The sequence below is a fragment of the Heterocephalus glaber genome, unplaced genomic scaffold, assembly GCF_053883595.1.
Source record: "Heterocephalus glaber isolate CG9 unplaced genomic scaffold, H.glaber_assembly_v1.0 deba00001479, whole genome shotgun sequence".
Classification (NCBI taxonomy): Eukaryota; Metazoa; Chordata; class Mammalia; order Rodentia; family Bathyergidae; genus Heterocephalus; species Heterocephalus glaber.
This window is the reverse complement of record NW_028258316.1, coordinates 3,992,871-4,020,106: the sequence shown is the minus strand read 5'-3', so window position 1 is coordinate 4,020,106 and position 27,236 is coordinate 3,992,871. Positions and strand designations below refer to the sequence as shown.

Here is a 27,236-nt window from a genome sequence, read left to right as displayed (position 1 = left end):
AAGAACCAGAATGGGATCAAAGCCCAACTACTGTTTGGGTAGAGAAAGTGAGCCCACGGCGGCGGCTGAGTTGTCCAGGGCCCCTGCCAATGCCCCGGCATGGCTTGGTGAGTGTCCTGTGTACAGCAGCACCGGGTCACGGTGACTCGGGTCTCCAAGAGGTGGGAGGGGCCCCTCGTGTACACAAACTGCCTTCATGGTGCTGCACAACACTATAAATTCCACTGACGCTGAAGCTAAATTTTAGTTTCCTCCTTGAATTATTTGGTCCTCAATGAATGGTGAAAGCCAGGCAGTGGCGGCACGCATGGGGGCTGCGTCAGGAGGGACTGCAGGGACGAAATGCCCAAGTGGCTGTCACACAGCAGCCCCTCGTCGGGTCATCTGGCAAATTTATTGCCCCCTGTCCCCCGCGGGTGTGCCACCAGGCCATCCTGGCACTGTGCTACACACTAGCAGGGTGTGGCGGCTGAGCCGGCTGTGCCATGACGGGCCCAGGAGGAGCCAAGGCTGAGGCAAAGCGCCCCTCGGCAGGCTCACGGGAGGGCCGCAGGGGCCCCAGGCCCAGCTCCTGCGCTTACAGAGTGCCCCACTTCCAGCAGCCACTTGGCCGGGGCCCCTGACAGCCTGCACTGCCTCCTGTCTTCTGGGACTCCGGCCACGGTCATGGCCACGCAATCCCCTAATGTCCCTCCTACCTCACCCTCCCCACCCCGGCTAAAGGTGAGCTGTGGCCCTGCAGATGCCTGTGCACCACACAACTGAGCTCCACTGCTGCCTGAGAAGACGCACCGGTCACCACCTCGTCACCGCACTGAGGGCGCAGCAGGAGCCAGGAGCCCGAGCCAGCCGGGCCGGGCCGCAGAGTGAGCTTCCCGTGTTGGTCCCAACGACCAATCCCCACCGAGGCGCGGCGAAGACAGGGCTCGACTCAAGTCACACGTAACTTCCAGCGCATCTCAGTTTTATTTCTATTTTTAATTGTCATTTTCTCTTAAAATTTAGGTTTTAACCAGGCAACCGAGCTACTGTGCCAAATTCCAGCTAAGAATCCATAGCATAAAGTCAAAGCTACAGCAAGAACTCTCAATCTGCACAACTAATTTCAGAAAATAGTTTAGTACATTTTTGTTATAAAATTTATTTACAGGAGGTTATTCACATGTATTTATCAAATCTACTCCTGATAATTCACAAAAACATATAAACAAATTGCACAATAAATCCAAGGCAAGTTATGTACAAAAAAGCAACTCAAGCTTTGAAGTAGGACATACAGTATTACGACTGAGAAAACTAAGACTGAGAGAGGGATGCACGTGGCACTCCTCACCCTCCAGGCTGACACCGTACAACAGCACAGCGCTGTGACGGCCACATCAGCAAAGGCCACAGCTGGCACACATGCCGCCCTGCAAATACGCTTCCAACTGCAATAAATAAGTTTCAAATTTAATGTCAGGTCCAACCGTACTCAGAGTGCACAAGGTCCTGACCGCCATCTCCAGCACCGCAAAGAAAAGAAAGACAACAAAAGACAACAGAGTTTTGCTGCTTTGGGCACAAACAAGCCAGTGAGTGGTGACCCAGCAGATGAACACAGCCTGAGAAGTCTCCTGAGTGGAGAGGACGCCGCGTGCACGCTGTGGGGATGGCCTTCCCGAGCCACGTGTTACATTAGCATGAGCACAGGGCAATGCTGGATCCCGCTGGTTTTCACGCCGCCCTTAGAAACCCAGAGTTTTCAGACAAGCACTTTGCCGTGGGAGCAGGAAAGGAATCGTAGGGTAATAATGAGATTTCTTGCCAAAGTCTGTGGAGGAAGCTTGGACCACAGTGGGCCCCATACCCCAACTTCCTCACACGCAGCCCAGGACAAACTGCACCCACAAACAGGCAGGCCCAGCTCTGGGCACAAAGTGCTTGCTCCCTGGTTTGGGGGTGTTCAGCTGACACAAGTCACACTTGCAGGCACAGTGGGAGAGGTGCAGGGAACAACAGGGTGCGGAAGCCGGGCGCCCAGAAGCTGGCTACCCAAAGCTCCTACACTGTGCCAAGAGAATTTCTACACAAAACTTTTTGCTTGAAAAAGCAGACGACACATAACAGGCACTGTTTCAGAGAGTGCCCATTCATCTTTAGGACTTTGTCTTCTTGCCTCAAATGAGCGGACGGGCCACTCGGCACTCACTGCAAGCCCTCAGTTGTCAGACCACCGGCTGTCCGGCCAGTTGCTTGCGTGTGGATGCCTGGGGACCTGGACCAGGGCAGCCACCCGCCACTCCCCAGCAGAGCAGTCAGCTCCCCGAGGAGCAGGTGGTAGGATTATGCCACGCGGCCGCCAGGCAGTGCTGCGGAGGGTGATCTGTCAGCTCCCTCAACTCTTTTTTTTTTTTCTCAACTCTTGCTGTGACTCCTCTTGGAGTGGATCTTTCCAACAGAAGTGCTCTATTCAGCCTGCCCCGTGGTCCCGCAGCGGCCTGCTGATCTGACTCCTTGGAGAGTTACATTTCGCTGGCGCTCCGCAAGCTGCAACTAAGCAACTGGAGGCAGTTCCTCCACGGCCACCCCAGCACCTATCTTCCCTGGCAGCTGCACGAGGCTCACCAACGCCGGGGTGCCTGAACGGGACGGTGCAAGCCTTCTTCTGCTTTGGGAAGAGTGAGGGCGTTAGCTGGGAGCTGTGTGCACTGAGACAGCCCGGGGACTCGTCACAGACCATGTCCTGGGATCGGCACAGCTTCTCCTGTGACTGCACTTCCCCAAGGTCCCCACGGGACCCTGGCTTTTTAAACACAGCTGAGAGACCCCTGGCCCCTGGCACTCACTGTTCATCCCAAACACCTAGGCTGTTACAGAACCCTGTCTCCATCACAATGGATGAAAGCACCAGCCTTCCTCTTTTAATAAACAGTTTGTTCCATTAAAAAATGATCAACATTGTAAGCAGAGAAAAGAAAAGTGGTCTAGAACATTAAACTTTAAAAGTGTCTTGTTATTTGCTATACAAATATACACTGCAACTTTTACAACGTTCACTCCAGTCTGACCTCCAGAGCTGACCACTCAGAAAACAAGAGTCCTGCCGTCAAAGGCGTGCGTTACTACAGATGCACAGATGCCCTCAGAAAACTGAGCAACTGGCAAAAACTACTCAAGGTGACCAGAAGGCTCAGGCATCGGACACACTTCTTTATTTTCCAACAGCACACAAACTCCTTAAAGGGGAAAAAAAAGAATCACCTCATCTGAGTGGTCCTATGCAGTGGTCACCTTAAGTTTACAGAATGCCCAGGGCTGACAGTCCAGTCCCGTCACATGGCTTTACTACAAAAGCTTTCTCTTCTTCGAACTGCTGTCCTCTTCTGCCCCCCTGCTGTCCCAGGCGGAGTTCTTTGGGTAGTAAGTCGCAGAGCCACAGTCCTCTTCCTGCTCGCCCGCACTGAAGGCCCAACCCTCTCTCCTGTGACCCAGCCCGCCCTCCTGGTTACCACCTTTTCTACTCACAAATGCATCAGTGCCAGCAGCGGGAGGCTCACCCTGTGCCAGAGGTCTGTAGTGGCTCTGAGGGGCGACATTAGCAGCAGGTGGCTGCAGGGCACCGCCAAAGTCCTGATAAGTCACAGAAAAGCCCAGCTCTGCCCAGGGAGGCATCCCTCCAGGATGCTGGGGGCTCATGGCCTGTGGATCCCTGAGGAATGTCCCTGCCTTGGCTTCAGCCTCAAATCTCTTGAGCAGTCGTGGGTCCCGAAGTCGTTCCTGCAGGGGCGACCTTTCTGGGTCCCTTGCAGTTACAGTGACAGCAGCTTCGTTGGAGTCAGAGGGGCTGTGGTACAGAGAGGCAGCCGAGGACGTTGTGGCAAGCCCACTGTCCAGCCTGTTGCTGGGCAGGCCGCCCTGGGGCCTGGACACCTCAGGGGCTATGGTAGGGGGGTGGGTCAGACTCCGCTGCAGCTGGGGCTTGAGTTTCAGGATCTTCACTGCATCATGTCTATAGCTTTTGTCACAGGTTTTGATGATGGCACCACGCTTCTGAGCATCCTGAATCAGTTCGTTCCAATGGTGGTTTTCCTTGAAACAAAGAGAAGAGAAGGAAGAAACAATCACACACCGAAGAAACATTATGCCTGGCAAGCACAGGGCTGTAGCTTTCATTGCTTAACAAATAATATGTAAATTTTCATGATTAGACCCCAAGAATCCACCACTCATCACATAAAACTAAAAGGACACAAAGTAAGTCGGAGTACAGAGTGACAGAGCCGTGTGACTAAGCACCAGTACTAGTCAGGGCCGTGAGGAGGCGGCCAGTTGGCACTCTGACTCTGTCACCTGGGAATAAGCTGCCCCGCAGATTTGCACTAGCTGCCAAATGCTTCCCGTCTACTTAAGTTTCCATTCATTAAAATTCAATAAAATTTAAAATGCAGTTCCCCAGCCTTGCCAGCCCCATTCCAAGTGCCCAACTGGCCCTGCACGTGCCGGTCGGGGCGCTGCCCACCCTGTCAGCCTCAGCGGGAAGGCACAGCTTCAGAGGCTGACTGTGAAGCACCCGAGCCCCTAACCCACTGAAACAGCACACCAACGAGATCACCCCACTTTGATTCTTTCCCAGAGGTGCTTAAGAAATGAACAGCACATTCAGGGGGGAAAACACCCAAAGCGCCTCTCCTCTTTTCCCTTCAGAGTCTGCCCAGCAGTTAACTGCTGCTTTACAACCGCTACCACTTGGGTCTCTTTAGGAAGACAAAGAATGAGCGGGGTTGGGGGGGAGGATGGAAGGAAAAAGAAGTGGACAACTGCCCTCATGCAGGCTCCTGCACTATCCGTAAAGGTGGGTGGGGGACAGTGGGGCTTCATGATAGTCCCTCGCTGTGTGATGTCGATCATCACCTGACCTCTCTGAACCTGCTTTCTCACTGGTAAAACTGGAATACTCAGAGGCCCCAGAGATCTCTGCCTGTGGCAGACACAGGTGCGAGGGAGACAGCCTTGCTGTTTCTGCTAAGTCTACTACACCTGAACTTGGCGTTTAACCTGACCCTAAGGTCACAACAGCAGAGAATTTTCACAAGGAGCTAAGGAATCCGGAAGAAAAGAAAACCCAGAACCAAAGAAGTTGCTCAGCTGGGGTTTCTGCTGTAGCCTTGTGCTGTCCCTGCGAGGACCAAATGCCCCACCAGCAGCCCTGTCCAACCCCCCCCACCACCACCACCCAGCAGGGCCGACAACACCGTCATCAACCCAGGTCAGAGCTCTGCCAACGCTGCAGTCAACTTCCAAATTCCAGCCACCCTTGCCCTGGCGGGCTGTCCCGCCTCCTCCACCCCATCCTTGGAGTTGGAGAAATCTCCTACATTCCAAGTCTCATCCTGGGGGCTCTGCAGACGCATAACACATGGGGCTGCCAACAACAGTGAAGTCCACAAAGGCATCAGGAGGAGGCTGTTCCCGCAGTGTTCACCTCTGCAAGTTTACAGCATCACAGCCTGCCATACATTCACACTGTTTTGCTCAGACGTACAGTAGCAATTTTAACAGGTTATTCAACTGAAAAGTCATTTAACACTCAGAACCTTATAGTTACGGGAAAAATAATTTTAAAAATCCTTTGAGATACAGATTCACAGAAAGTTGCAAAGAAAGGCTGCATCAGTCTCCCCTACGAAAAATGACTTTTAAACTCTCAATGTACATATGAATTTTTATGGCCAAACAGCATAATGTGAGATTATAGGGCAGGGGATTTAGCTCATGGTTTCGCCGCCTGCTGTGTAAGCGCAAGGACCCGAGTTCGATCCTCAGTACCAAAGAAAAAAATCTAGTACAGAGATTATAACTTCTTTTAAGAGGAGCCCAAACCACCTCTGTGTGATTAAGCCCATGGGTATGTGGATGGAGCAGAGGGGACTTACTGGCACAGGTGTGTCTGCACGGCCCCCTGCTGGTACCAAGGTGGTGGTGGGGGGACAAGTGCTGAGTCAGCTCCTCTCCTCCAATGCCCAATAAATAACCCCTTAAACCCCCAGAAGCTATTACACCCCGAGACAGACAAGACTGCAGCAGGTGCTGCAGCCAGCTGTGGCAGCACTGACATCAGCAGCCCTGTCTGCCCGTTGCCGAGCACAGCCGCGACGCAGGTGCAGACCGAGGGGAAGCGCGAATCAGAGCGGCTCCCGCCCTTGCTCTCTGGCATTAGACGGGACCAGTAAGGCGACATCAGTCCAGCTGTTCTAAGCAGTTCACATGTGTGGCCTCATACAGTTCTTTGTTTTGTTCTTTTTGCAGTACTGGAGATGGAACTCAGGACCCTGTGCTTTCAAGGCAGGCGCCGGATCCACTGAGCTAAACTCCCGGCCCTCCCAGACGTTTTTAAATAACCTTATGACACAGATCATGTTTTAAAAAGGTCATGCTGAGAACCCGGGGTAGATACCTGGGCTTCAGGCTGAGAAAGCGAGCCGCTTCACATGTACACAAAAGCTCCCCCTACAAAGTTGCTGGAGGATACGACTTACTTTAAAACCCCAAAACCACTTCAACTTTGATGGAAAACAAAAACAAAACCCAATCCAGTAACAGTAGCCAGGGGCAAAAATGAGTTTCCTGCGGCCCCAAGAAGCCACCTACCATCAGGGTCCTCAGATGCCCGAGGATGAAGAGGCTGTACTTGGCGCGTGTAATGGTGACGTTCAACCTCTGCAAGCTGGCCAGGAACCTAGCAACAGAAAGAGCGTCACTTCTCCCCAACAGACCCGACCACACCCCATGCCCCAGCACAGCGCAGGCAGCAGCCGAGCCACTTCTCCAGTGCTGCTTCTCCAGGGCTCCCTCACGTCCCATCCCGCAGGCGCAGTGGCTTCTCACTCTGCCCCACCCAGGCTCCTGGCGCAGAAGCAAATCCCTCATGCTTTACTCCAGTGTCACATTCCTTCATTTCCTATTTTGACATGGATCAGATACTAGAAAATTTAAGAGTATTTATAAATCTTAACTACATACCAGTTCAATTATTTTAAAATATATCTGGAATGTTAAAATATCATGGACAGGGCTGGGGATTTAGCTCAGCAGTGCTCCGCCTGCCTGGCAAGAGGAAAGTCCTGAGTTCCAGCCCCAGTACCAAGGGGAAAAAAAAAATCATTGACACAGAGCAGAAATATTCAAACATAAGACAAACCTATCAGTAGATCAGAAACACAATGGGTCTATGATAAAGGTAAAAACTTCAAATTAGGTGGGACTGTTTATCAAGTGATCTGGTGAGAATCTCTGTATGTGTATGCAGCCAGGCCACACCAGGGATGGAGGAAGAGCACACTTCAACTGCTATTTTCTTTCTTTTTTTTTTTTTGGTACTGGGGATCAAACTTGGGACCTTGCACTTGTGAGGCAGGCTCCGGAATCACTGAGGTAAATCCCGGCCCTGCTATTTTCTTTAAGAATAATTATTATGTCTAGGACTGAATCGGCTTAATGGGAAAGACATCTTTGGAGTGGCATTTCCTAAGTCACAGGCAAGAATCCACATACATGACTAGATGCGGCCTCCCTTTAAAATGGTGCCTTTGAAATATTGGTGGCCTGCATTTTTGCTTTTTTTTAACATCCAGGTAATCTGGCAGTCTGAGCCCTTTTCCCCAACTGAACTCTGACTTTCATGCTCTGAGAAAATATCCACAGGCCTGGACCCTCCTTCACTGTCTATCCTCCTTCTGATCTATGGAAATTTCTGTGGCTCTGTGTAAAATACAATAAAAATTTTTGTATATAGTTTCTATTAAATGTTAAAGAAAACATGAAAAAAAGAAGATAGAAAATAAAGTAGGGAGAAGTCCTAATAATTTCCCAAATTATATATTCCGTGAAATATTTTTAAAATTTCAATATATATACTAATTTGTTTTATTTATACAGCTAGATTCATTGAAAAGAAAAGTTTTTTGCTACTATCTATTTGTTTCTTTTTTGTAAGTCTTTTTGTCTATGACTTGTACTCTAACTTTTGGCCATTCTTTTAAAATCATGGTATAAGGTATATTAACTATTGTTATTCTTCAATTAATTTGTAATGAAATTTTGGTTTATATTTTTTCATAGATGTAAGAAGACTTTTAAAAATATTTTCTTTAATATCTACTTGTATTATATTAAAATATTGTTTTTAAATACAAATAAAATTTGCCTAAAAAAGAGAATAATTAAACTTACAACCTATCAATCCTATCTGGGTCTCCTGAGAGAGGACAAATCGCCACATTAAAAGTCTGGGCCTGGAGACTCAGGGGACCCTTGGCATCTTCTATGAGCAAACTGAGAGCAGCGAGGACAGACCAAGCCACAGTGCAGAGACAGCGGGAGGAAGCCACTTCAGGACACACAACACTGGGAGAATCAGTGCCCCGGCAAAATACACTTCATCCCATGACTTTCACTCTTGTTAAATAAGAAGACAGGAGATGCGTTAATGAAAAGGCAGACCTAACAATGGATCTACTTCACAACTTTAAAGAAACCTTCATCGTGCTGCACAAGTTTTACAAAAGGAAGTTAATAAATGACCGAGACATTAGGACGATGGGCCTAATTTCGGATTATAAGCAAGGGAGCAGCAGCAGGGTCAGCACCTCACCCGATGGAGCCCTGCATGGCATTTGCTCGGACACAGGTGACAATGATGCAGTCCTTCTGGCGGCCCTGGAAGGCATCCACGGTGTCCACCTCTGCTGGTCTATGTACATAGAGAGACAGAGAGACTTCAGAAAATAAAATAAGTGGTAAACATACTTTCTTTTATATGGCAGCGGTATTTTTAAACCTTTCTCATGGTATCATAGCCTTAGCGGCAATCTGCCCTCTCCCTTCTGCCTGGGCAATCACTAGTCCATATTCCATCTCTCTAGAGTCTCTTATACCGAAAATGTTAGACAAATGGAAACCATACAATGTGCTCCTCTGAGACTGGCTCTTTTCCCTTAGACTAACACACCCACGGGGTGGCAGGTAACAGTATTTCTTTTCTGACTAGTATTTCATGTAGACATACCACAATTTAGCTATTTATAATAAACAGACACTTGGGTTTATTTCCAGTGTATGGCTACTACGTTGCTAAGAGTATTCATGTCAAAGTTTCTGTGTGGACATTTTTTTCAATTCTTTAGGATATATACCTACAGTGAAACTGCTGGGTCGGATGGTAATTCTACATTGAATATTTTGAGGAATTACCACAGTGTTTTCTGTAGCAATTTGCCACTTTATCTCCTCATCCGCAATGCATGTGTGTAAGGGTTCCAATTTTTCCACATCTTCCCTGCTTGCTACCTTTAATTATAACCATCTCGGTGGATGTGAAGTGGCATATTGTGCTTGATTTTCACTTCCCTAATGACAAACGCCACTGAACATCTTTTCGAGTGTTTACTGGCCATTTGTACCCCCACCCCACACCAAGCCTCGAATCAGGGCCTTGCACTGCACTTGTCACACAGGCATGGTGCCACTGGGCAACATCCCCGGCCCTTGTATATCTTCTCCTGAAAACTATTTATTCAAATTTCTTGCCCATTCTTAAAATTGAGTTGTAAGAGTTCTTTATGTATTCTAGATAGGAGAATCTTATCAGATACATGATTTGTAAGTATTTTCTTTCATTTTGCCGGTTGTTTCCCTCCCTTTTCTTTACTTCTGCAGCGTTGGGGGACAGAACCCAGGGCCTCATGTGCCCCACGTAAGTGCTCTACCACTCACCTACATCCCGTCCTTTCTACTCTTTTGACAGTGCCCTTTGACACAACTCTTTAACTTTTATACAGTCCAGTGCGCACATCTTCCCCCTTGGGGTCACCCCTAAGAAACTGCCACTTCATCTGAAGCCATGCAGACTCCCCTCATGCTGCTGTCCTAGCCCTGCACCACCGACTGCTGTGGGGCGCACTGCTGTCTTCACAGCGGCCTCTCCTACTCAGGGTTTCTCAGTTTCTGACCACCACGCCTCACAGACGTCAATGTGTAAGCTTTACACTTCTCTGGCTGTGTTTATTTCTAAGTACTTTATTCTTTTGGATGCTACTGTAAATGAACTGTCTTTCTGTTTCAGATTGTTCACTGCTGGTGTACAGATAACAGCAGATGTTTAATACACTGACCTCGTATCCTGAACTCTACCAGTAAGCCTGTTTATCAGCACGAATATTTCCTTCATGTGGCTTTGTCAGGGCTTCTGTAAGATGATGCCATCTATGAAGACAGTGTTTTACCTCTTCCCTTTAATTCCTTTTCTTGCTTAACGGCTCTGGCTGCCCCTCTAGTTAATGTGGAACAGAAGCAGCGAGAGCAAACATCCCACACAATCTGAGAGCAAAGGCTTCTGTACTCCTATTAAGAATGACGTTAGCTGTGAGGCTTTCATGAACGCCTTTTATTAGGTTAAGAAATCTCCTCTGTATTCCCATTTTGTTCAGCATTTTTAACCAAGAAAGGGCACTGGATTCTATCAGCTGGCTTTTCTGCATCTAACCAGATGATTATGCAGGGTCCCCCGCCCTGCCATACTCTTATTAATCCGGGGCCACACACTGATTTTCCTATGTTGACCCAACTTTGCTTCCCTGGGATAAATCTCACTTGTTTGACAGCCAGGGATGTAGCTCAGTGGCACTGCACCCGCCTGGCAAGTAATCCTTTTGCTATACTGCTAAATTAGGTCTACTACTTTTTGGTTTAGGACATTTGCATATGGAATAAATTATGCAGCTGGCAGTTTTCTGGTAATCTCTTTCCCTGGCTCTGGCAGGTGGGTAAATATTATCCTCTTAGAATGAGTTACAAAGTATGTGGCCCAGGGGGAGTAACGATGAAGAAGAGACTTGTATGTTTCAATACCAAAGCTGAATGTAATCACTAAGTATCGAAAACATTTACTAAAACGAAGTGGGGGGGGGGTTCTACTTTTTTGGAAGAGCCTGAGAAGAACTAGTGCTACTTCTTGTTGTAGCATTTGGGAGAATAAACCAGTGAGGTCAGTCTTGGGCTTTTCATTCCCGCAAGGTTCGAACACTAATCCTCTCTCTCTACTTGGTACACAGGTCTGCTCAGACTTTCTGGTCTTTGTAGAGTTAATTCTGGTTGTCTGTGTGTTTTGGGTTAAGAAACTTGGAGGAAATAGATTTCTAATCTGTATTGTTAACTTTACTGCAGAGGTAAGAAGACAAAAACAAGCTACACTCTAAACCTAAAGACAGTAGAAGTGTTACACAATTTATTCCAAGTGACTTCGCTGGTCTTGGTATAATTACAACTCAGGTCAGCAAGTCCCAGAGCTGAGGGGAGAGCAGCCGGGCATTCTCAGCAGCACTGCTGCCCGCACAGGGCTGACCTCCAGACGCCCGCCTGGAGGCAGCTCGCTGGCCCGGGCCCTGGCCCCACCCACACGCGTCCAGTCAAGTCCACTCAAGCTGGAGTCCCAGCTGCCTTGTGTCGTGTCGCCCCTTTCTGTGGTCTGAGACCACTGCCTTGAGCTCAGTTTCCTTTCCCTCTAGCTTCTAATTCAACAGAAAAACTAGAAATATATGTGAAAATACCTTACCCTTTCCTGTCAAACTCTTTGTCCAAATCCTTCTGAATCATTATCTTCTGAGCCTTGTAATGAGTTATTATGCCAATGTTTCGGAAATTAATCTCTCTCTTTTTTTCTTTAATCAGTTTAATTATTTCCATCACCAATTTTATTTCTTGACCATTTACATATGAGCTAAACAAGATGGGAGTAAAAAAAAAAACATGTCAAGACTCACAGCAGTCTAACTACTAACAGGTACCAGTTAACTTACTTCCCATGAGAGTAAGGGGCAGGCAGACGGGTTTCATCTCTTACTCGCCCAGTAATGCTCGCAGATGTTATAATGACCACTACCATCACACAGAGCAGTAAATGCAACATGAAGCCATAGAGAGGAAAGTTTGGAGTCAACTGGCACTTAAGCACCACTTTCTGTCACTGCTACCACAGTGACAGTCACACTAACAGCAACAAGACTTACAATAATGCAAATACGAATCGAGCACTAACACGCTATGGTCTACGGACTGAGGAAGAATGTCAGATACATCATCTCCCTTAATCCCCACCCCTGGGGACACAAGCCACACAACACCCCGTGGCGGAGGGGACGCCACCCACATAGGCCACCAAGGTGCACGGAGCTGAGTGCCAGGGGCCCCGCACCACTCCTACGCACACCCCCGACCCGAGCCACCCCCAGGCGCATGTTCCCCCGTAAGCCCGAGCACACCAGGGGATCCAGGGGATGCGCTGTCCCTGCACGGTGTTCCCAAGATGTCTGTCTGTCTCACTAGCTCTCCAGACGACCCAGTCCATGGGCTGCCTGCTCCCTCCCTCAACCTTCAGCGCCCCGGCTGTTTCTGGGTGAAGCCCCTCTGTTCCACACTCCGGCTTACACCGACCTCTCAATCCTGCCGGTTGCGTCAGCCAGCCATCTCCTCCTGTGTGTTTTTGTTTTTTTCAGAATTGAGGAATGAGTCCAGGGCCTTTGCACCGAGCTACATCGTCAGCCCTTTCTTTTTATTGTGAGACAGGGTGAGGGCTCCAACTAGTGAGCCTCCTCCCTCAGCCCCCAGAGTGCTGGGGGACAGATGCGCTGTGAGTGGGGCTCCTCCTCCTCCGAGCCTTTCTCTCCATCCCTGCTTCTGCCCCGACACCACCTGCTCTGCTCGCAGTCCTCTGAGACAGGGCAGTGAACTGGGCCTTCCTCTCGCTCCGCTCCATGAGAGAGGGGGCAATGGCGCCTGGGCTGTCTCCTCTCCTCTCTCTCTCAGCAGCTCTCTGGCTCCTCCCATGTCTCTGCTACCTAGCTACATCAGTGCTCCTTGGTGCTGTCACTTACAGCCAGCCCCAACACGTCCCCTCATCCATACCCCAAACCCTAAGCACTGTCCCATCTTTGTCTCGACTCCTCCCACTCTCACCTTAACACCCGATCTACACTTCTGCCCAGACTGACCTAGTTACTTCCAGCTGATGACCTGGCTACTGCCGTCTCCCCTGAGACCAGTTCCCTCGCAATGGGACGGCGCCTGCTCCACTCACCACTGCCATCTTTGCATGTGTCTACTCATGCGCTTGCCTAACACTTGCAGTTACTGCATTACACAGACGGAGGGGAAGCTGTCAGAATGGCTGGTGAAAATTGCCATGCCCTGGCACTAAGCAGACAGATGTATATAGCAAATGTTTTTAACACAAATCAAAACAAAAATAATGTGACAATTCTGAGACCACCACTGGGAAATACAGAGGAGAACATACTCATTATCCCGTCTTTCTGAACCGTCTCCGACATCAAACACAAGGTAAGGCTGAAAGGGCCAGTCTGATGAACATCGAACAGATTCAGTAAACCTGTAAGACAGCAGCCACCTTCAGAATCCAAGGCACAGGACAGATGATGCATTGTTTTGTTCTGTGTGGGGAGGGGCTAGGGCCAGTAAGGGGACAAAAGATCTTTTACAGATGTGTACCAACAAAAGGCCAAAACGGATTGTATTTCTCTTCTAGTGCTAAGGAAAGTGCTAACAATTATGATTGGAAATTACTCAAAATACTGTCAATGGAAAAAAGCAAGCCACACAACACTGTGCATAGTCCAATTTTTTTTTTTTTTTTTTTTTTTCTGTACCAGGGATCGATCCTTGCACTTCCAAGGTAGGTATCGGAACCACTGAGCTAAATCCCCAGCCCACATAGTCCAATTTTTTAAAAATTTTAAAAGGACAATGAAAGTACCGGGCATGGTGATGCATGCCTTTAATCCCAGCACTCTCGAGGCTGAGGCAGGAGGATTGGCACAAGTTTGAGGGCAGCCTGGGCTATATAATTCAAGGCCAGCCTAAACTAATAGCGAGACCCTATATAAAACAAAAAACAAAGAAAAACCCATAGAAAAACCAAAAGAGAATGAATAAAAGATACAGATGCCTCGCAAAGACAAGGTCCCAAGTTTGATCCCCAGTACCCACCCCCCAAAAAAGATACAGATGAAAGGACTGGGGTGGGGCAGCGGCACATCCCCTGTGCAGCATGAAGCCCTGGGTTTAGCCCTCAGCACCAAGAAGAGCAACATCATCACAGAAGACTGGAAACAGGTTCGCCAATGACTATTTCTGGACAGGATAAATATGGGTGACTTCTCCCTTTCTGCTTATCTGCATCTGATCCAGCCAACACTGTTACAACTTTATGTGACAAGACTTAAGAACACAATACAAGGGCAACTCTTCCTAAGCAGGGAAAAGTATAAATGAAGTAAGCTGACCAGTCATGAAGGGAACCTACCGATGTGTTTTCAAACTTCTGTTATAAATGTAATTGGACGGGAAGAGGCAGATGTCCGGGTGCATCCTGTACTGCACAGTGAGCTGCAGCACGGGCAGCCTGCCGATCGTGTTCTGCTCCACTCTCTCCTCCAGCAGTCTGCAGAAGCGTGCCATCATCGACTGGTCATAGCCGTACTCCTGGGCCTTCTGTTGGGGCAGACACAGCCATCATCCCCGGCCGTTTGCACAAACCTTCTTACTATTACAAAAACAATTAGTAAGCCCTAACTTCCTAGCATCCAGGGCAAGGTTCTGGTGGCATAAGATCACCAGCAGCCAGATCCAGAGAAAGGACAGCTTCTGGAAAGAGCTGCGTGACTTGAATATCGTGTAAATTTGGAACATTCACACACTGCTTATGACAGAGACATGATCTTATGAATGACCACAATCAAATCTATGTTATCACTGAAAGAGTCGATAATAAAAGAAGCAAAGAGATTTTTCACAGGTCTTAACAATTACTTCTGGCACATACTCTCACGAGGAGAGATATTAAATGCCACTGTAAACAAGTCTTTGAGGATCTATTTCTTCATCCACCCATCTGGTGTGTACTTAATCTGGAGTACTGCAACTGCCAAGTTAAACAAGATCAAGTCTCACAGAATTAATACTCTAGTGAAAGACACAGGCTAGAAACTGAAATGATGGCACTAAAATGATTTCACAAACCAAGTAATGAGCTATAGCCTGCAGTGCGAAAACCAGCGACTTAAATGACCAACACAGAAAACTGTCTCGATATTATCACGGTGTCTTGGACAGTGCTCTTCAATGACAGCACCACATGGAGCTGCCGCACACGTGAAAATGTGCTCTGAAGACGGCACAACGCAAGACTATCTTTATGAGGGAGGCTGAAGAAGACACTGGCTTCAAAGGTGCATATGAAACAAGCCTGTTCACAGGCAGTACTTCTTAATTATTTACACCTGTAATTTTAATAGATTTGTCTAATTAAATAAAATATTAACTGATATTTCACAATTTCATCTACATCTTCAAAAGTTTATTACAGTTAGCCCCAGACCCAATTCTGTGTCTTTTCTTTGGGAAAACAGAGAAAAGACTTATATAAGATTACACATCTACTTCTAGAAAAGAACTGAGTTCACCCTACACAATGAGACAGATTTATATATACATATTCTGACATGAAATGTTATTTCTGACCAATTTACTGATTTATAAAAAGGCAATTTTGCATAAATGATTCCACCATCTTCAAACATATACATATATACATGTATACAAAGCTCATAATCCCTGTATGTCATAGTAACTTACTATGTCTCTTATCCACTAAGTCATAAGCTATGCAAGGACAGGGATTTTCTGTTTTCTTCATATCATAACCCCAGTATCTAAAAGAGTGCCCCAATTATGTTGGTATTCAATAAATACATGCTGGAAAAAATGAGTAAGTGCACGCACAAATGCCCAGCAAAACCTATTAAAATACACTTTTCACATTAATTATCTTTAGAAATAGACAGTGAGAAAGGCATGTTGTAGAAATGAACTCTGTAATTATTTTTTCAATTTGTTTCAATATGCCTGTTTTCTTTATGCAGTAACAAAAAAGCCCAAATGGGGCCGGGGATTTAGCTCAGTGGTTTCGCCGCCTGCTGCGCAAGCACAAGGACCGGAGTTCAATCCCTGGTACCAAAAACAAAACAAAACAAAACAAAACAAAACAAAACAAAACAAAAAAGCCCAAATGGAGGGATTTTTGTCACTTTTGCTGTTTTTCTGGGTACCAGGGATCAAACTCAGGACCTTGTGCTTGTGGGGCGGGTGGCGGAACCACTGAACTACATCCCCAGCCATTTCTGCTGTTTTTATCAAGCACCAAAGGAGGCTCTGCAGTTGAGGCTCCTTAACAATCCCTCTCACTCCACGCTGGTAAGCCACTGAAGTACTAACCTACTGGAAGAACTGTGGCAGCTGCCCTTGCTATAGACAGGGCTTTCCCTCAACAAGGGGTGTGCCCCTGGGCTGCTTCCTGGCCTGGTCATGCACCTGTGCACAGACACTGTACATGGAACTATGCTCTCCTTCTGAGCAATTCCTGGGTCAAAAACCACAGCAACAAAAACCATACGCACTCATTCCACAACTGAGAAGAAATGCTTTGAAAATGATCTGTACTCTGGGATTATAAGGGCAAGACTGTATAAATTACATATTACAGCTGGATGTGGGACACACATCTGTAATCCCAGCACTCTGAGAGGCTGAGGCAGGAGGATCACAAGTTTTAGACCAGCCTAGGCAACTAAGCAAGACACCCTGTCTCAAAAACAAAAAATAGAGCGGGGGTTTAGCTCAGTGGTTCCGGCACCTGCCTTGAAACTGGAAGGTCCTGGGTTCGTTCCCTGGTACCAAAAATAAATAAATAAATAAATTAAATAAATAAATAAATAAATAATAGGGCCGGGGATTTAGCTCAGTGGTTCCACCACCTGCCTTGCAAGCGGAAAGTCCTGAGTTCATTCCCTGGTACCAAAAAAAGAAAATAATAATAATAAATAAAAAATAAAAGGGGTAAAGATGTAGCTCAGTGGCAAACTGCTTGCCTATCATGTGTAGGGCCTTGGGTCCAACCATCAGGACTGCAGACAAGAAAAAAGATGTATTAGTAAAATCCATTTTATTACATTGCAAAACCACACCCTAGGCTTATTCAGATTACCCCACACAGCTACTGGATCCTGAGGCTCACGTGCATTACTAGCAGACACGTTTAATGCGACTGAACAACAGGCAGCCTGGACCACAGTCTGGGTGCTCAGCTGAGGCTGCGTTTTCAATTAGTTCCCTCCCTTTTCCTGTAACCCTCACTTCAAATGATGCATGGGGCACATTTTGTTGTCCCATAGGAAAGAGAATTCCAAACTGGAAATGTACTCCAAAATAACCTCTTTATGCTATCATCATCAAATTGTGCATATTTAAATATAAACTAGCAGGTTCAGATTCTTTTCTTGCTTTTGTGCCATGCACATGGGGTCCCCTTGGGGAAAGCCCAGGCAGTGGATGCCATTATGTAAGAGTGGGCTTCCTGTCTCCAGAGCTCACGGCTCCTCCACACATGCACACACAGAAGCACAACATGAACCAAGGGGCACTTGCAACCATTTTTACTTATTAAAACTCAAACAGTGCTTCTCTTTTCTCAGTTGTTCCCTACTTTTCCCTCCAAATTAAAGATGACGATGCAAAAAAGAGCCACCCTCTGAAAAACAGAAACTGCCCCTTCAAGCTCACCACGAAGGTAACTCACCATGGAAATGACTGTGGGGGGCAGCTGCTTAGGGTCTCCTACTAGGATGAGCTTGTTGCAGCGGTGGATGAGAGGGGTCAGGGTCTCAACTTCACAGGACTGCCCGGCCTTGGGAGTAGAGCACAGAGGGCAAAACCGTCTCAACGATCTCTGAGACTCTAGGATCCATACACAACTTAACTAGTCACTAAGTTCTAACTATCAGAAAGTACCACATTTTAAAACAAAAGTGTGATTTTTTTTTCATTAAAAAACAAAAGCATGCAATGAGAACAACAAAACAAACTCTCAAAACACAATTTAGGAAAAAAAAAAATTCAACCTGTGTTTTGAAATCAGCCACCACAGATGCCACTCGGATGGGAGCAGCCCCAGTGAGGAGGTGGCGTGCATCCCAGGCCTAGGCCTGTGGCTATGGCTCCTGCTGGGCACAGTGCTGAGAACTCTTTCACCTCTGAAGTCCTTTTAGAAACTATCTCTGGAGCTCAGCTATCACACAAGGAGTGTCTGTGTTTCTCCCCATCTTTTGTTCTTCCTTCTCAGTAGGCCTTTTCAATCACCAGATTCAAGTTTCTCTTTTTTTTTTTGGTACCGGGGATAGAACTCAGGTCCTTGCGCTTGCGCAGCAGGCGTCAAGTTTCTCTTTAATTCAGTGACATTTTAATTACTTCTCATCACTTGTTTTTCTTGTTCTTTTATTTTGGTGAATATTGGCTTCACATTTATTTTTTACTGTAAGTATCTACAGGGCCTGAGTATTAGATTTTGTGTCTCCTACACTGATTCTCTGTGTCTAATGTCCCATCTCTTCTGCATCTGACCTTTCATTCTGGCAAACAGTAAGTAACCAATAAAGGTGTACTCAGTGAACTATGGAGGAGCAACCAATACTAGCAGGACGCACTCGCTTAAAGCTGTCCAGAGCTACAAGTGATTACAGTCTATAACTAAGTAATCTAGAGATGACTTAAGCACATCAAGGATGCGCATAGCTTATACACAAGTACTTCAAAAGTATTTCAAGGAGGAGCTCACTAATCCCTCAGCATGGAACTGTTGGAAACAACTAGGCATCTTTAAAACTGTAATCCCAATACTGGAAAAGCAATTTCAATCAAGGGGGGCAATGGCAGGTAAACATCAGATGTTAAAATCACTTTCATCAACCCTTTGGCACCCACAGTTCACCTACGGCTTTTCACAGCACTGTTCAAAATTGTTCAGCCGATGCTACTGACCTCATCGACAATGACACAACTGAAGGGGACACCTCCCTGGCCCCGAAAAGCAGACTCGAGCAGCAAACCACCACTGGTGCTCAGCGTGCAGCAGATGATATGGGACTCTAAAATCACGGTACTCTGGGCCTTCTGTGGGCGCCCCTGCACCTAAGGGAGCAAGGAGAGCTTAATCATATTCAGCTGCACATGAATTCTTACCTATGACAAGCTTCTTATATAAAACCACCACCATCTATTATGTGACAAAAATAAATTACATGAAGGTTAGGAGTAAACAGCATATCCAGAAGACAAAAAAAATTCAAGGTAATCAGCAACTATCGAAAACAGCACAGTAGCCTGTAGGCTAAGCTTAGAACACTACGTAAGCATATTTAAAAAACTATTCAGGGTTTGATGTGGTCAAAGTAGACAACAATCCTTCTCAAAGGCAGATGTGTACAGGCAAGTATGAGTAAGGAGAGATTAAATAATTGCACTAAAGTGAAGCAATTATTGGAGACCAGGCATAGAGCTAAACTTGAATGTACACATATATAATGTAATATTGTTCTTTGTTTTTTGGGGGGGGCGGGGTGTACCGGGGATCGAACTTGGGTCCTTGAGCTTGTGCAGCAGGTGGTGAAACCACTAAGTCCCCAGCCCTATTGTTCTTTGTTTTATAAAAACAAACACCAATAACAATTCCTGTGTAGCCAGGCATGGTAGTGCACACCTATAATCCCAGCACTTGGGAGGCTGAGGCAGGAGGATTGCTGTGAGTCCAGGTCAGCCAGGGCTACAGATTGAGACCCTGTTTCAAATACACACACACACACAATTTCCTGTGTACTAAAAAATATTTTATTCCACAGATGAAAAACAACTGTGGTCCACTTCTAGAATGCAATGTACTAAGATGAAACCAATGTGAGTAACACTTTACAATGCATGCTAAATTCACTTGGTACTCAAATTAATAAACTGGGACTGATCAGAGATTCAGTCTGCCTGAATTTCTGCCACTGAGAAGTAGCAGTGCTAAATGGCTGCACCCGTGTTGTGTAACCAGGGGCTCCCCCACGTGTGTGAGCTGCACTGAGGTGGCCATGGTGGCATTCAGCACACAGTGAAAGTGCGGTGGCACCGTCTCTTCCCAGCCTGCCTCATGGGAAGCTGCCAAGCACAATTAATTCAGTGACGCACAAAACACATTTCGAGCGGCACAAACAACACTTGTGAACAACAGACCTCCTCCCCAAATTTGGGGAGATTAATTCTGGGCTCAGTTTAAATCTTAATATAAAGTTTTCACATGATGTTTAATGTAAATAAACTGAATGAAAAGATGTTTTAAATTCAACTATATCTCAGCTCAAAAACCCTAACATCATCAACTGCTGCTTCTCTCCCCTTGGACCTATTTGATTTCATTAGGGCTTCATGTTGATGATCGGGACAGAACTGGCTCAGCCTAGCCGCAATTAGTCTACTTCTTATTTGATATGTTTACCTTAAAGAATACTGGGGAACAGCTATGTAGTCAGCTCTCTGCATCTGTGGATTTCATATCTCTATGTGAAGTCAACCCACCACAGAGTAAGAAATATTTTGGGGGAAAACAATGCCTCTGAGCTGGGTATAGTGGCACACATCTGTAATCCCAGCTACCTGGGAGGCTCAGGCAGAAGCATCAAAAGTTTGAGGCCAGTCTGGGCAACTTAGCAAGAGTGTCTCAAAATTTAAAGGGGCTGGGGATGGAGCTCAGGACTCCCAGGGTTCAATCCCCATTATCTGGGCTGCCTCCCCCATCAAAGGCCGTACTTTCTCAGGCCATGACCTGTACCGTTGCTCTGCTTACATCTAGACTGGAGCACTGGAGGGCCCACAGCTGCTTCCTAAAACTCCCCCACTGGTTTTCTTCCCTTTTTTTTGGTACCGGGGATTGAACTTGGGTCCTTGTGCTTTTGGGGCAGGCAGTGGCACCACTGAGCTAAATCCTCAGCCTTTTTTCATTCTTAGTAGGGAGAACACCTACAGTCCTAGTCCTGGCCGACTAGTCAGTCATCTGATAGTGTTTTGTGCAGTAAGTGGGAAAAAAAGCAGAGCACACTAAGAGAAATTTTTCATAGTCACCAGACCTATATACAAGGAGAAAAAAATTTAGAATCACTTTTTTTCTTAGAAAACAAAGATGGTGATAAGAATTCTTAGGTTCACAGAAAAGTAAATGTTGTTATACCACTTTTCCACTTTTGTAGGCATTTCTAATTTTTCATAATAAACATTTTAGAAAACATAACTGAGCAAAGCCCATAGGTTATATAACTACTTTATATATTAAGAAATAAAAACCAAACTAATGCTACAGATGAACTGCTTACCTCTTTAATTTTAGAAGCAAGTTCTTGCCTTTCTTTGGAAACTTTAGCAATTTTTTCATCTAATTCTTGCCTCTGGAAAAAATTGCAATGCTATTATTAAAACTCAAGTAAGCAAATTATAATGCTTCCCAGTGTACTGCGTCACATTTCAAGAGTCTAACAGTACCTTCCCAACGCTGAGCTGGCCACCCCAGCCTGTGTTCTCTGACCCCTGCAGCCCTGACACCCTCCTGGCACTACTGTTGGATACGCAGTTCTGTGTTTGCGCTGCACACAGGCTCTGCCTGCTCAGCACTCCAACCCTTAGTGCACCCTCCGTAGGTCATCCCTGCCCTCACTTCTGGGTGGTTCAAACAAGGCTGTCGATCACACCCAAGCATGCCTCCAGCTACAGAGATGAGTCCACAGCTCAGGCTCGAAAATCATGGAGTCCACTCCCTTACAGGTAGGGACCAGACCTGCCTGCCTACCCAGGGGACTAATGAGACTGCATCCTTGGAACTGATGTAGCGCTCAGAGAGACACCTTCTGCAGGGTTTCTAAGCTGGGATGGTAGAGCCCAGAAATGCTGGCACTTGTCTTCTCCTGGAGAAGAAATCCATGACACAGAAAGACCAATGAAGCGATGGAGAAAGTATATCATTTGGTCTCTGGATTTAGCTCTACTGAAGCTGAAGTATATAAACCAGTGAATTCCCTTCTCATTTAACGAAATCTAAACTGGACTTCTTTAACTTGTATAAATTCAGTATAGCTTTAATATAATTTGGTCTGTGGGCCAAATTCAACACAATTTGCTTTTTTTTTGGTACCGGGGATCACACTCAGAACCTTGTGCTTGCGAGGCAGGTGCAGTGCCACTGAGCTAAATAAATCCCCGGTCCCACAATTTGCTTTTATAAATAAAGTTTTATTGAAACACAGTCACATGCATTTGATTATACGTTACCTATGACAGCTTTTGAACTATAACAGAATTGAGTAGCTACAACACAGACCATATGGCCTACAGAGGCCCCAGTATTTACTTTCTTGCCCTTTACAAAAAGTCTGTTCACTCAGTGATGTAGGGCACACCATTTAGTATATATTTTCATATATGAATCAGGCCATTCCTCAATAAACAAAACAAATGATATCAAATATTTATCAACTAGTTTATGTACCTATGGGTAACTACTGAAAGATCTGGAGTTAAGAAATGTTTAGATACCTGCATTGCTCTTCCACCTCGGCATAAAGCTCGCTGACGGGAAAGCTCATCTAGCTGATGATCTAGAAACTCCTTTCTTCTATGCATCTCCTGAACATGAGAAGGTAAGTCTTTTTCTAATAAAAATAAAAATAAAGAATTACACACTAATTCTAGCAAACACACACACATGCAAACACCGTAAGAAGGAAAACTAGTTCTCAAAGATAGAGTACTTCTAGGATTTCCAAATTACCTTTCCAAATGCCCAAGTCATTTTTTTGCTACAGAAAAGCACAAAGAAAAAATCACTAGTATGAGCCAGGTGTGGTAGCACACACTTGTAGTCTCAGCACTTGGTGAGGTGGAGGTAAGAGGGTTGTAAGTTTAAAACCACCCTGGGCAACTTAGCAAGGACTCTGCCTCAAATTAAAACTAAAACTGAAATTAAAACTAAAACTAAAATATTAAAATTATAATGGGCTGGGGATTTAGCTCAGTGGCGCTGTGTCTGCCTAGCAAGCACAAGGTCCTGAGTTCAATCCCCAGTACTGCAAAAAATAAATAAATAGGGGCCGAGGATTTACCTCAGTGGTTTCGCCACTGCTGCGCAAGCGCAAGGACCTGAGTTCAATCCGCGGTACCAAAAAATAAATACATACATACATACAAACAAACAGATAAAATAAGGGTAGGGGTATAGGGCTCAGTGAAGACACTGGGTTCAATCTTTAGCATCTAAAATACAAACCCTCTCCCCCATCATAAACACAAACATACTAGATATGTACCAGATTCATTACTTACTCATTCTGTGGTTCACTTGGCTGTCCAAACTGAATTTTAGGACCTCACTGTTGATAGATTTTTCTGGACCCAGTCGTACCAAATTTATATCTCCACAGTTTCCTGTTGATAAAAATCACACTTGAAGATTAATAAAGACATTACCGTAAATCCTGCCATCATCTATATTATCTCTTTCTAAGCAAACATAGTACCAACCAGAGAAGGGAGTTACTGTCACTAGATACTAAGAACAGCACTAAAGCCTTACACATCAGTTATTCTGCACTAAGAACCTCATGGGCCAAGGCTTGTCCTTCCACCTAATACAAGCCAGGCAAAGGCAAATAAACACTGCAGAGCTACATTCTACTACACTAATATTTTTCAAACTATGTCCTGTGTAATACTTCACCACCAAAACAGACCTGGAAAATGGTGAGTTAAAATGAAGCATTTTGGGCCAGGGATTTAGCTTAGTGGTTCTGCCGCCTGCCTCACAAACGCAAGGACCCAAGTTCGATCCCCAGTACCAAAAAAAAAAAAAAAATTCAAATACATACTAACACATGAAAATCCTTGAAATACAGTATTCTGTGGTTAAGAAAAATGCTTTATTTACTTACTTATTTATTTTTTTGGTGCCGGGGATTGAACTCAGGTCCTTGAGCTTGCGGGGCAGGTGGCAGGACCACTGAGCTAAATCCCGGCCCCTACACCATCAGCTTTGATCTCGTTCAAATTACTCTCTTAAACATGAGGCCATATTTTCTGGCCATCATTTACATGGGGGTTTCAAAACTACTCTGCTCACTCGTGTTCCCACCGGAAGGGTAGAGGAGATTACCTGGAGACTCACCCACGGCCCCCAGAATCCCACTCTGTTAGAACAGACACCCTTCACGCTGCAGGGTGAGCCTGTGAAGCTGGGGCCTAGGCCCAGAACACTGGAGCTGCTGGAGCCTCCCTGAGGGAGCAGGGTGTGAATGAGGGTTGCTTCAGTGTCTGCTTCACTCTAAGCCAACACTTACTGAGGTATAAACTGCATTCGGTAAAAGTGAGTTTAAAATCTTTTTTGGGGGGGGTACCAGGGATCAAACTCAGGACCTTGCACTTGCGAGGCAGGTGGCGGAACCACTGAGCTACATCCCTGGCCCTAAAGTCTTTTCTAAAATAAATTTTATTTTATCCCATTCCCCTCTTCAAGCCGCCTCCCCTCCCTATGTACAAAGGTCTTGTTTCCATTTTTTCCTTCTGTTTTCACTTTTATTCATGTCCCTTACTTACTTTCTTCCCTCCTCCCACCTTGTTCTCCTTCCCACATGAACACTTTCTTCGCATTTCTCAAAATCTATTAACATTTCAGTCCTTATTTCCACTTTCAAGAGTTTAAAATCTTTCATTCTAGGGGCTGGGGATTTAGCTCAGTGCTCAAGGTCTTGAGTCTGATCCCTGGTGGTGGTGGGGGATTGTCTTTCATTCTATGAAACTGTCGAAGATCTCAACTGGCAAAACTATCATTATAATAAAAATATACATGTTTCTATAACAGGAGCATGGATTTCAATGCCCAAAAGAAAGCAAAGGGACACGGAAGAAGTGGAGGAATACAAAGGAAGAGTATCTTGGCCTGGGCTCTGCTGAGGAAAAAAACAACTTCCTCTAAGACTTTCTAAGTACAGGTCTATGCCACAGGTGGACTTGGGAATAAACACCTAATACAAAGAATGACAAGGGGATCCAACCACAACTACAGTTAAGATTTTAAAAAATGGCTGGGGATTTAGCTCAGTGGTTCCGCCGCCTGCCTTGCAAGTACAAGGTCCCAAGTTCAATCCCTGGTACCAAAAAAAAAAAAAAAGGATTTAAAAAAATGAGAACACAATGAACAACCTCATCCCCAAAATACATGAAAACCTAAATTAAAGCAGAAAATTTTCTCAAAAAATTAGGAAAAATTCTCAGGACAAAACTTGAAGAGACTTATATCAATTACACTAAATAAAAACTTACTCATGTTATCAAAATACAAAATAAAACAATACTAATAACAAAACAGGCAATCTCTCTTAAACAAAGCATTCCAAAGGGGAAAATAATTCTTTTTTTTTTTTTTTTGGTACCAGGGATCGAACTCGGGTCCTCGTGCTTGCATACCAGGCGACGAAACCACTGAGCTAAATCCCCAGCCCGGGAAAATAATTATTAATTTTTTTTTTTTTTTTTTTTTTTTGGTGGCAGTGGGGATTGAACATCCCTAAGTCCTCATTTTTTAAAGCCTGTATAACTTCAGTACTCAAACTAGACAAAGATATACCGTAATAATAAATAAAAGTTATATGCCGGCTTGGTTTGGGAACATTAATTTCCAAGACCTAAATAAAACATTAACAATCAATCAATGTGTTAAAAAATAATGGATGGGGCCAGGGATTTTTAGCTCAGTGGTCTCGCCGCCTGCCCCGCAAACGCAAGGACCTGAGTTCGATCCCCGGTACCAAAAAAATAAAAAAATAGAGCCGGGGATTTAGCTCAGTGGTTCCAACGCTTGCCTCAAAAGCACAAGGACCCGAGTTCGATCCCCGGTACCAAAAACAAAATAAATAAATAAATAAATAATAAATAAATAAAAAATAATGGATGGCAAGCTGACTCAATTCTAGATGTCAAAAGATATTTTAACATTCAAAGAAAATCTTATCACTTCAATAAATTTTTTAAAAAATGCAATGAAATTCAACATCTATTCATGATAAAAACCCTAATGAGAAGGGAACGCTACCTGCTGAAGGATGTACATGAAATTCAGAAACAAACATCATACTTTTTAATGGACAGATGCCCAAAACATTTCCCTTCAAGGACACCCAGGACCACCTGGAAGCAGTGAAAAGAAGTGAAATATTTTCACTTCTGGATACACATATGCTGAAGGCCAGTGTTTTTGTAAACTTAAACTTTGGCCTATAGTATGAGCCACAGTTTTCAGTGAAACATAGTACACGGCCACACACTTCACAACTGAAACAAAGTTTACACAGTACTTATCCTCATGACCTGCCCTGACCCCTTCTACTTTAGCTAATGTACACTCAGTCTGGCGGCCCTAACCCAACTTTACCACCCACTTGTGGTCAAAACCCACAATGTGGAAAGCACTGCCCTAGAAAGGTGCGTGTGTATGAAGGGCTCAGTTACGAACGTTGTGCCTTTAGTGTAGTGTACACTATTGCAGAGTACAATTCAATTATCCACGGGAGAAACCACTTTTACATGTACTAGATAAATATACACAAGTATAAAAATCCTCACTTAATAGAGTTTGAAACAAAAACCTGACAAGAACCTACATTTCCACCAATGGACAGCATACACTGTGAACTTATAGCAGGCAGATAAGCTGCAGCTGTTCACGTGAATGATTATCACTACATGTAGAGCCACTGATCCTGCAAACACAATGGTACCGGGGATCAGAAAGGTAAATGGGTTCTATACAGAGGCACACATGTGCAGTAGAGGGAAAAATGTGGACCCCTCAGTGTTTCTCCGGTACCTGGCATTGCCGTGTAGTGTCTGCCAAGAGGAAATAAAGCAGAGTGGCTACTGGCGATACCTAGGAACCACCCTTACAAACTGTGGTTAGTAGGTCCCCTTTGTTGATTCATTGTCTTTCCTCACACTTGAAGCATGTGATCACTGGAGCTGTGGCAGCTGTTCCTGGCCATGAGGTCCCCTCACTGGACACTGGTACAGAAGGAGCCTCAGTCTCCAAAGACTCTACAGGCCAGGGGCTCTGGTACTAGTCCTCAACTACCCACCTTTGGGTTTTTCAGTGAGAAAGAAACTTCTAAGCCACTATATTTAGAATCTTTATTATTTGCAACCACATCTAATCCTAATGGGCAAAGGGCAGTGTCAAGTACCCTCAGGGAAAACCCAATCTGTAGGGAAGACAGGACATAGTG

The 27,236-nt window shown here is 45.4% G+C and overlaps 1 protein-coding gene across 12 annotated transcripts in view; it reads right to left on the bottom strand.

Moving 5' to 3' along the window:
* Positions 1 to 959: 959 nt before the first annotated feature.
* The window catches only part of Setx (senataxin), a 74,344-nt gene continuing 48,067 nt past the window's right edge, over positions 960 to 27,236 (bottom strand). For 10 of the 12 annotated variants that reach the window (XM_021261828.2, XM_021261831.2, XM_021261830.2 and 7 more), the window contains 11 exons: positions 23,290 to 23,391; positions 22,504 to 22,619; positions 21,291 to 21,362; positions 18,925 to 19,074; positions 17,687 to 17,794; positions 14,357 to 14,544; positions 13,331 to 13,423; positions 11,591 to 11,755; positions 8,633 to 8,731; positions 6,631 to 6,718; positions 960 to 4,071 (listed from right to left, as the gene is read on the bottom strand). In XM_021261828.2, coding sequence (XP_021117487.2) covers positions 3,328 to 4,071; positions 6,631 to 6,718; positions 8,633 to 8,731; positions 11,591 to 11,755; positions 13,331 to 13,423; positions 14,357 to 14,544; positions 17,687 to 17,794; positions 18,925 to 19,074; positions 21,291 to 21,362; positions 22,504 to 22,619; positions 23,290 to 23,391 — 1,925 coding nt within the window. In that variant the 3' untranslated portion in view covers positions 960 to 3,327. Of the gene's footprint in view, positions 4,072 to 6,630; positions 6,719 to 8,627; positions 8,732 to 11,590; positions 11,756 to 13,330; positions 13,424 to 14,356; positions 14,545 to 17,686; positions 17,795 to 18,924; positions 19,075 to 21,290; positions 21,363 to 22,503; positions 22,620 to 23,289; positions 23,392 to 27,236 lie in introns of all 12 variants that reach the window. The other 2 variants (XR_002396522.2, XM_021261832.2) reach the window with 2 other exon arrangements.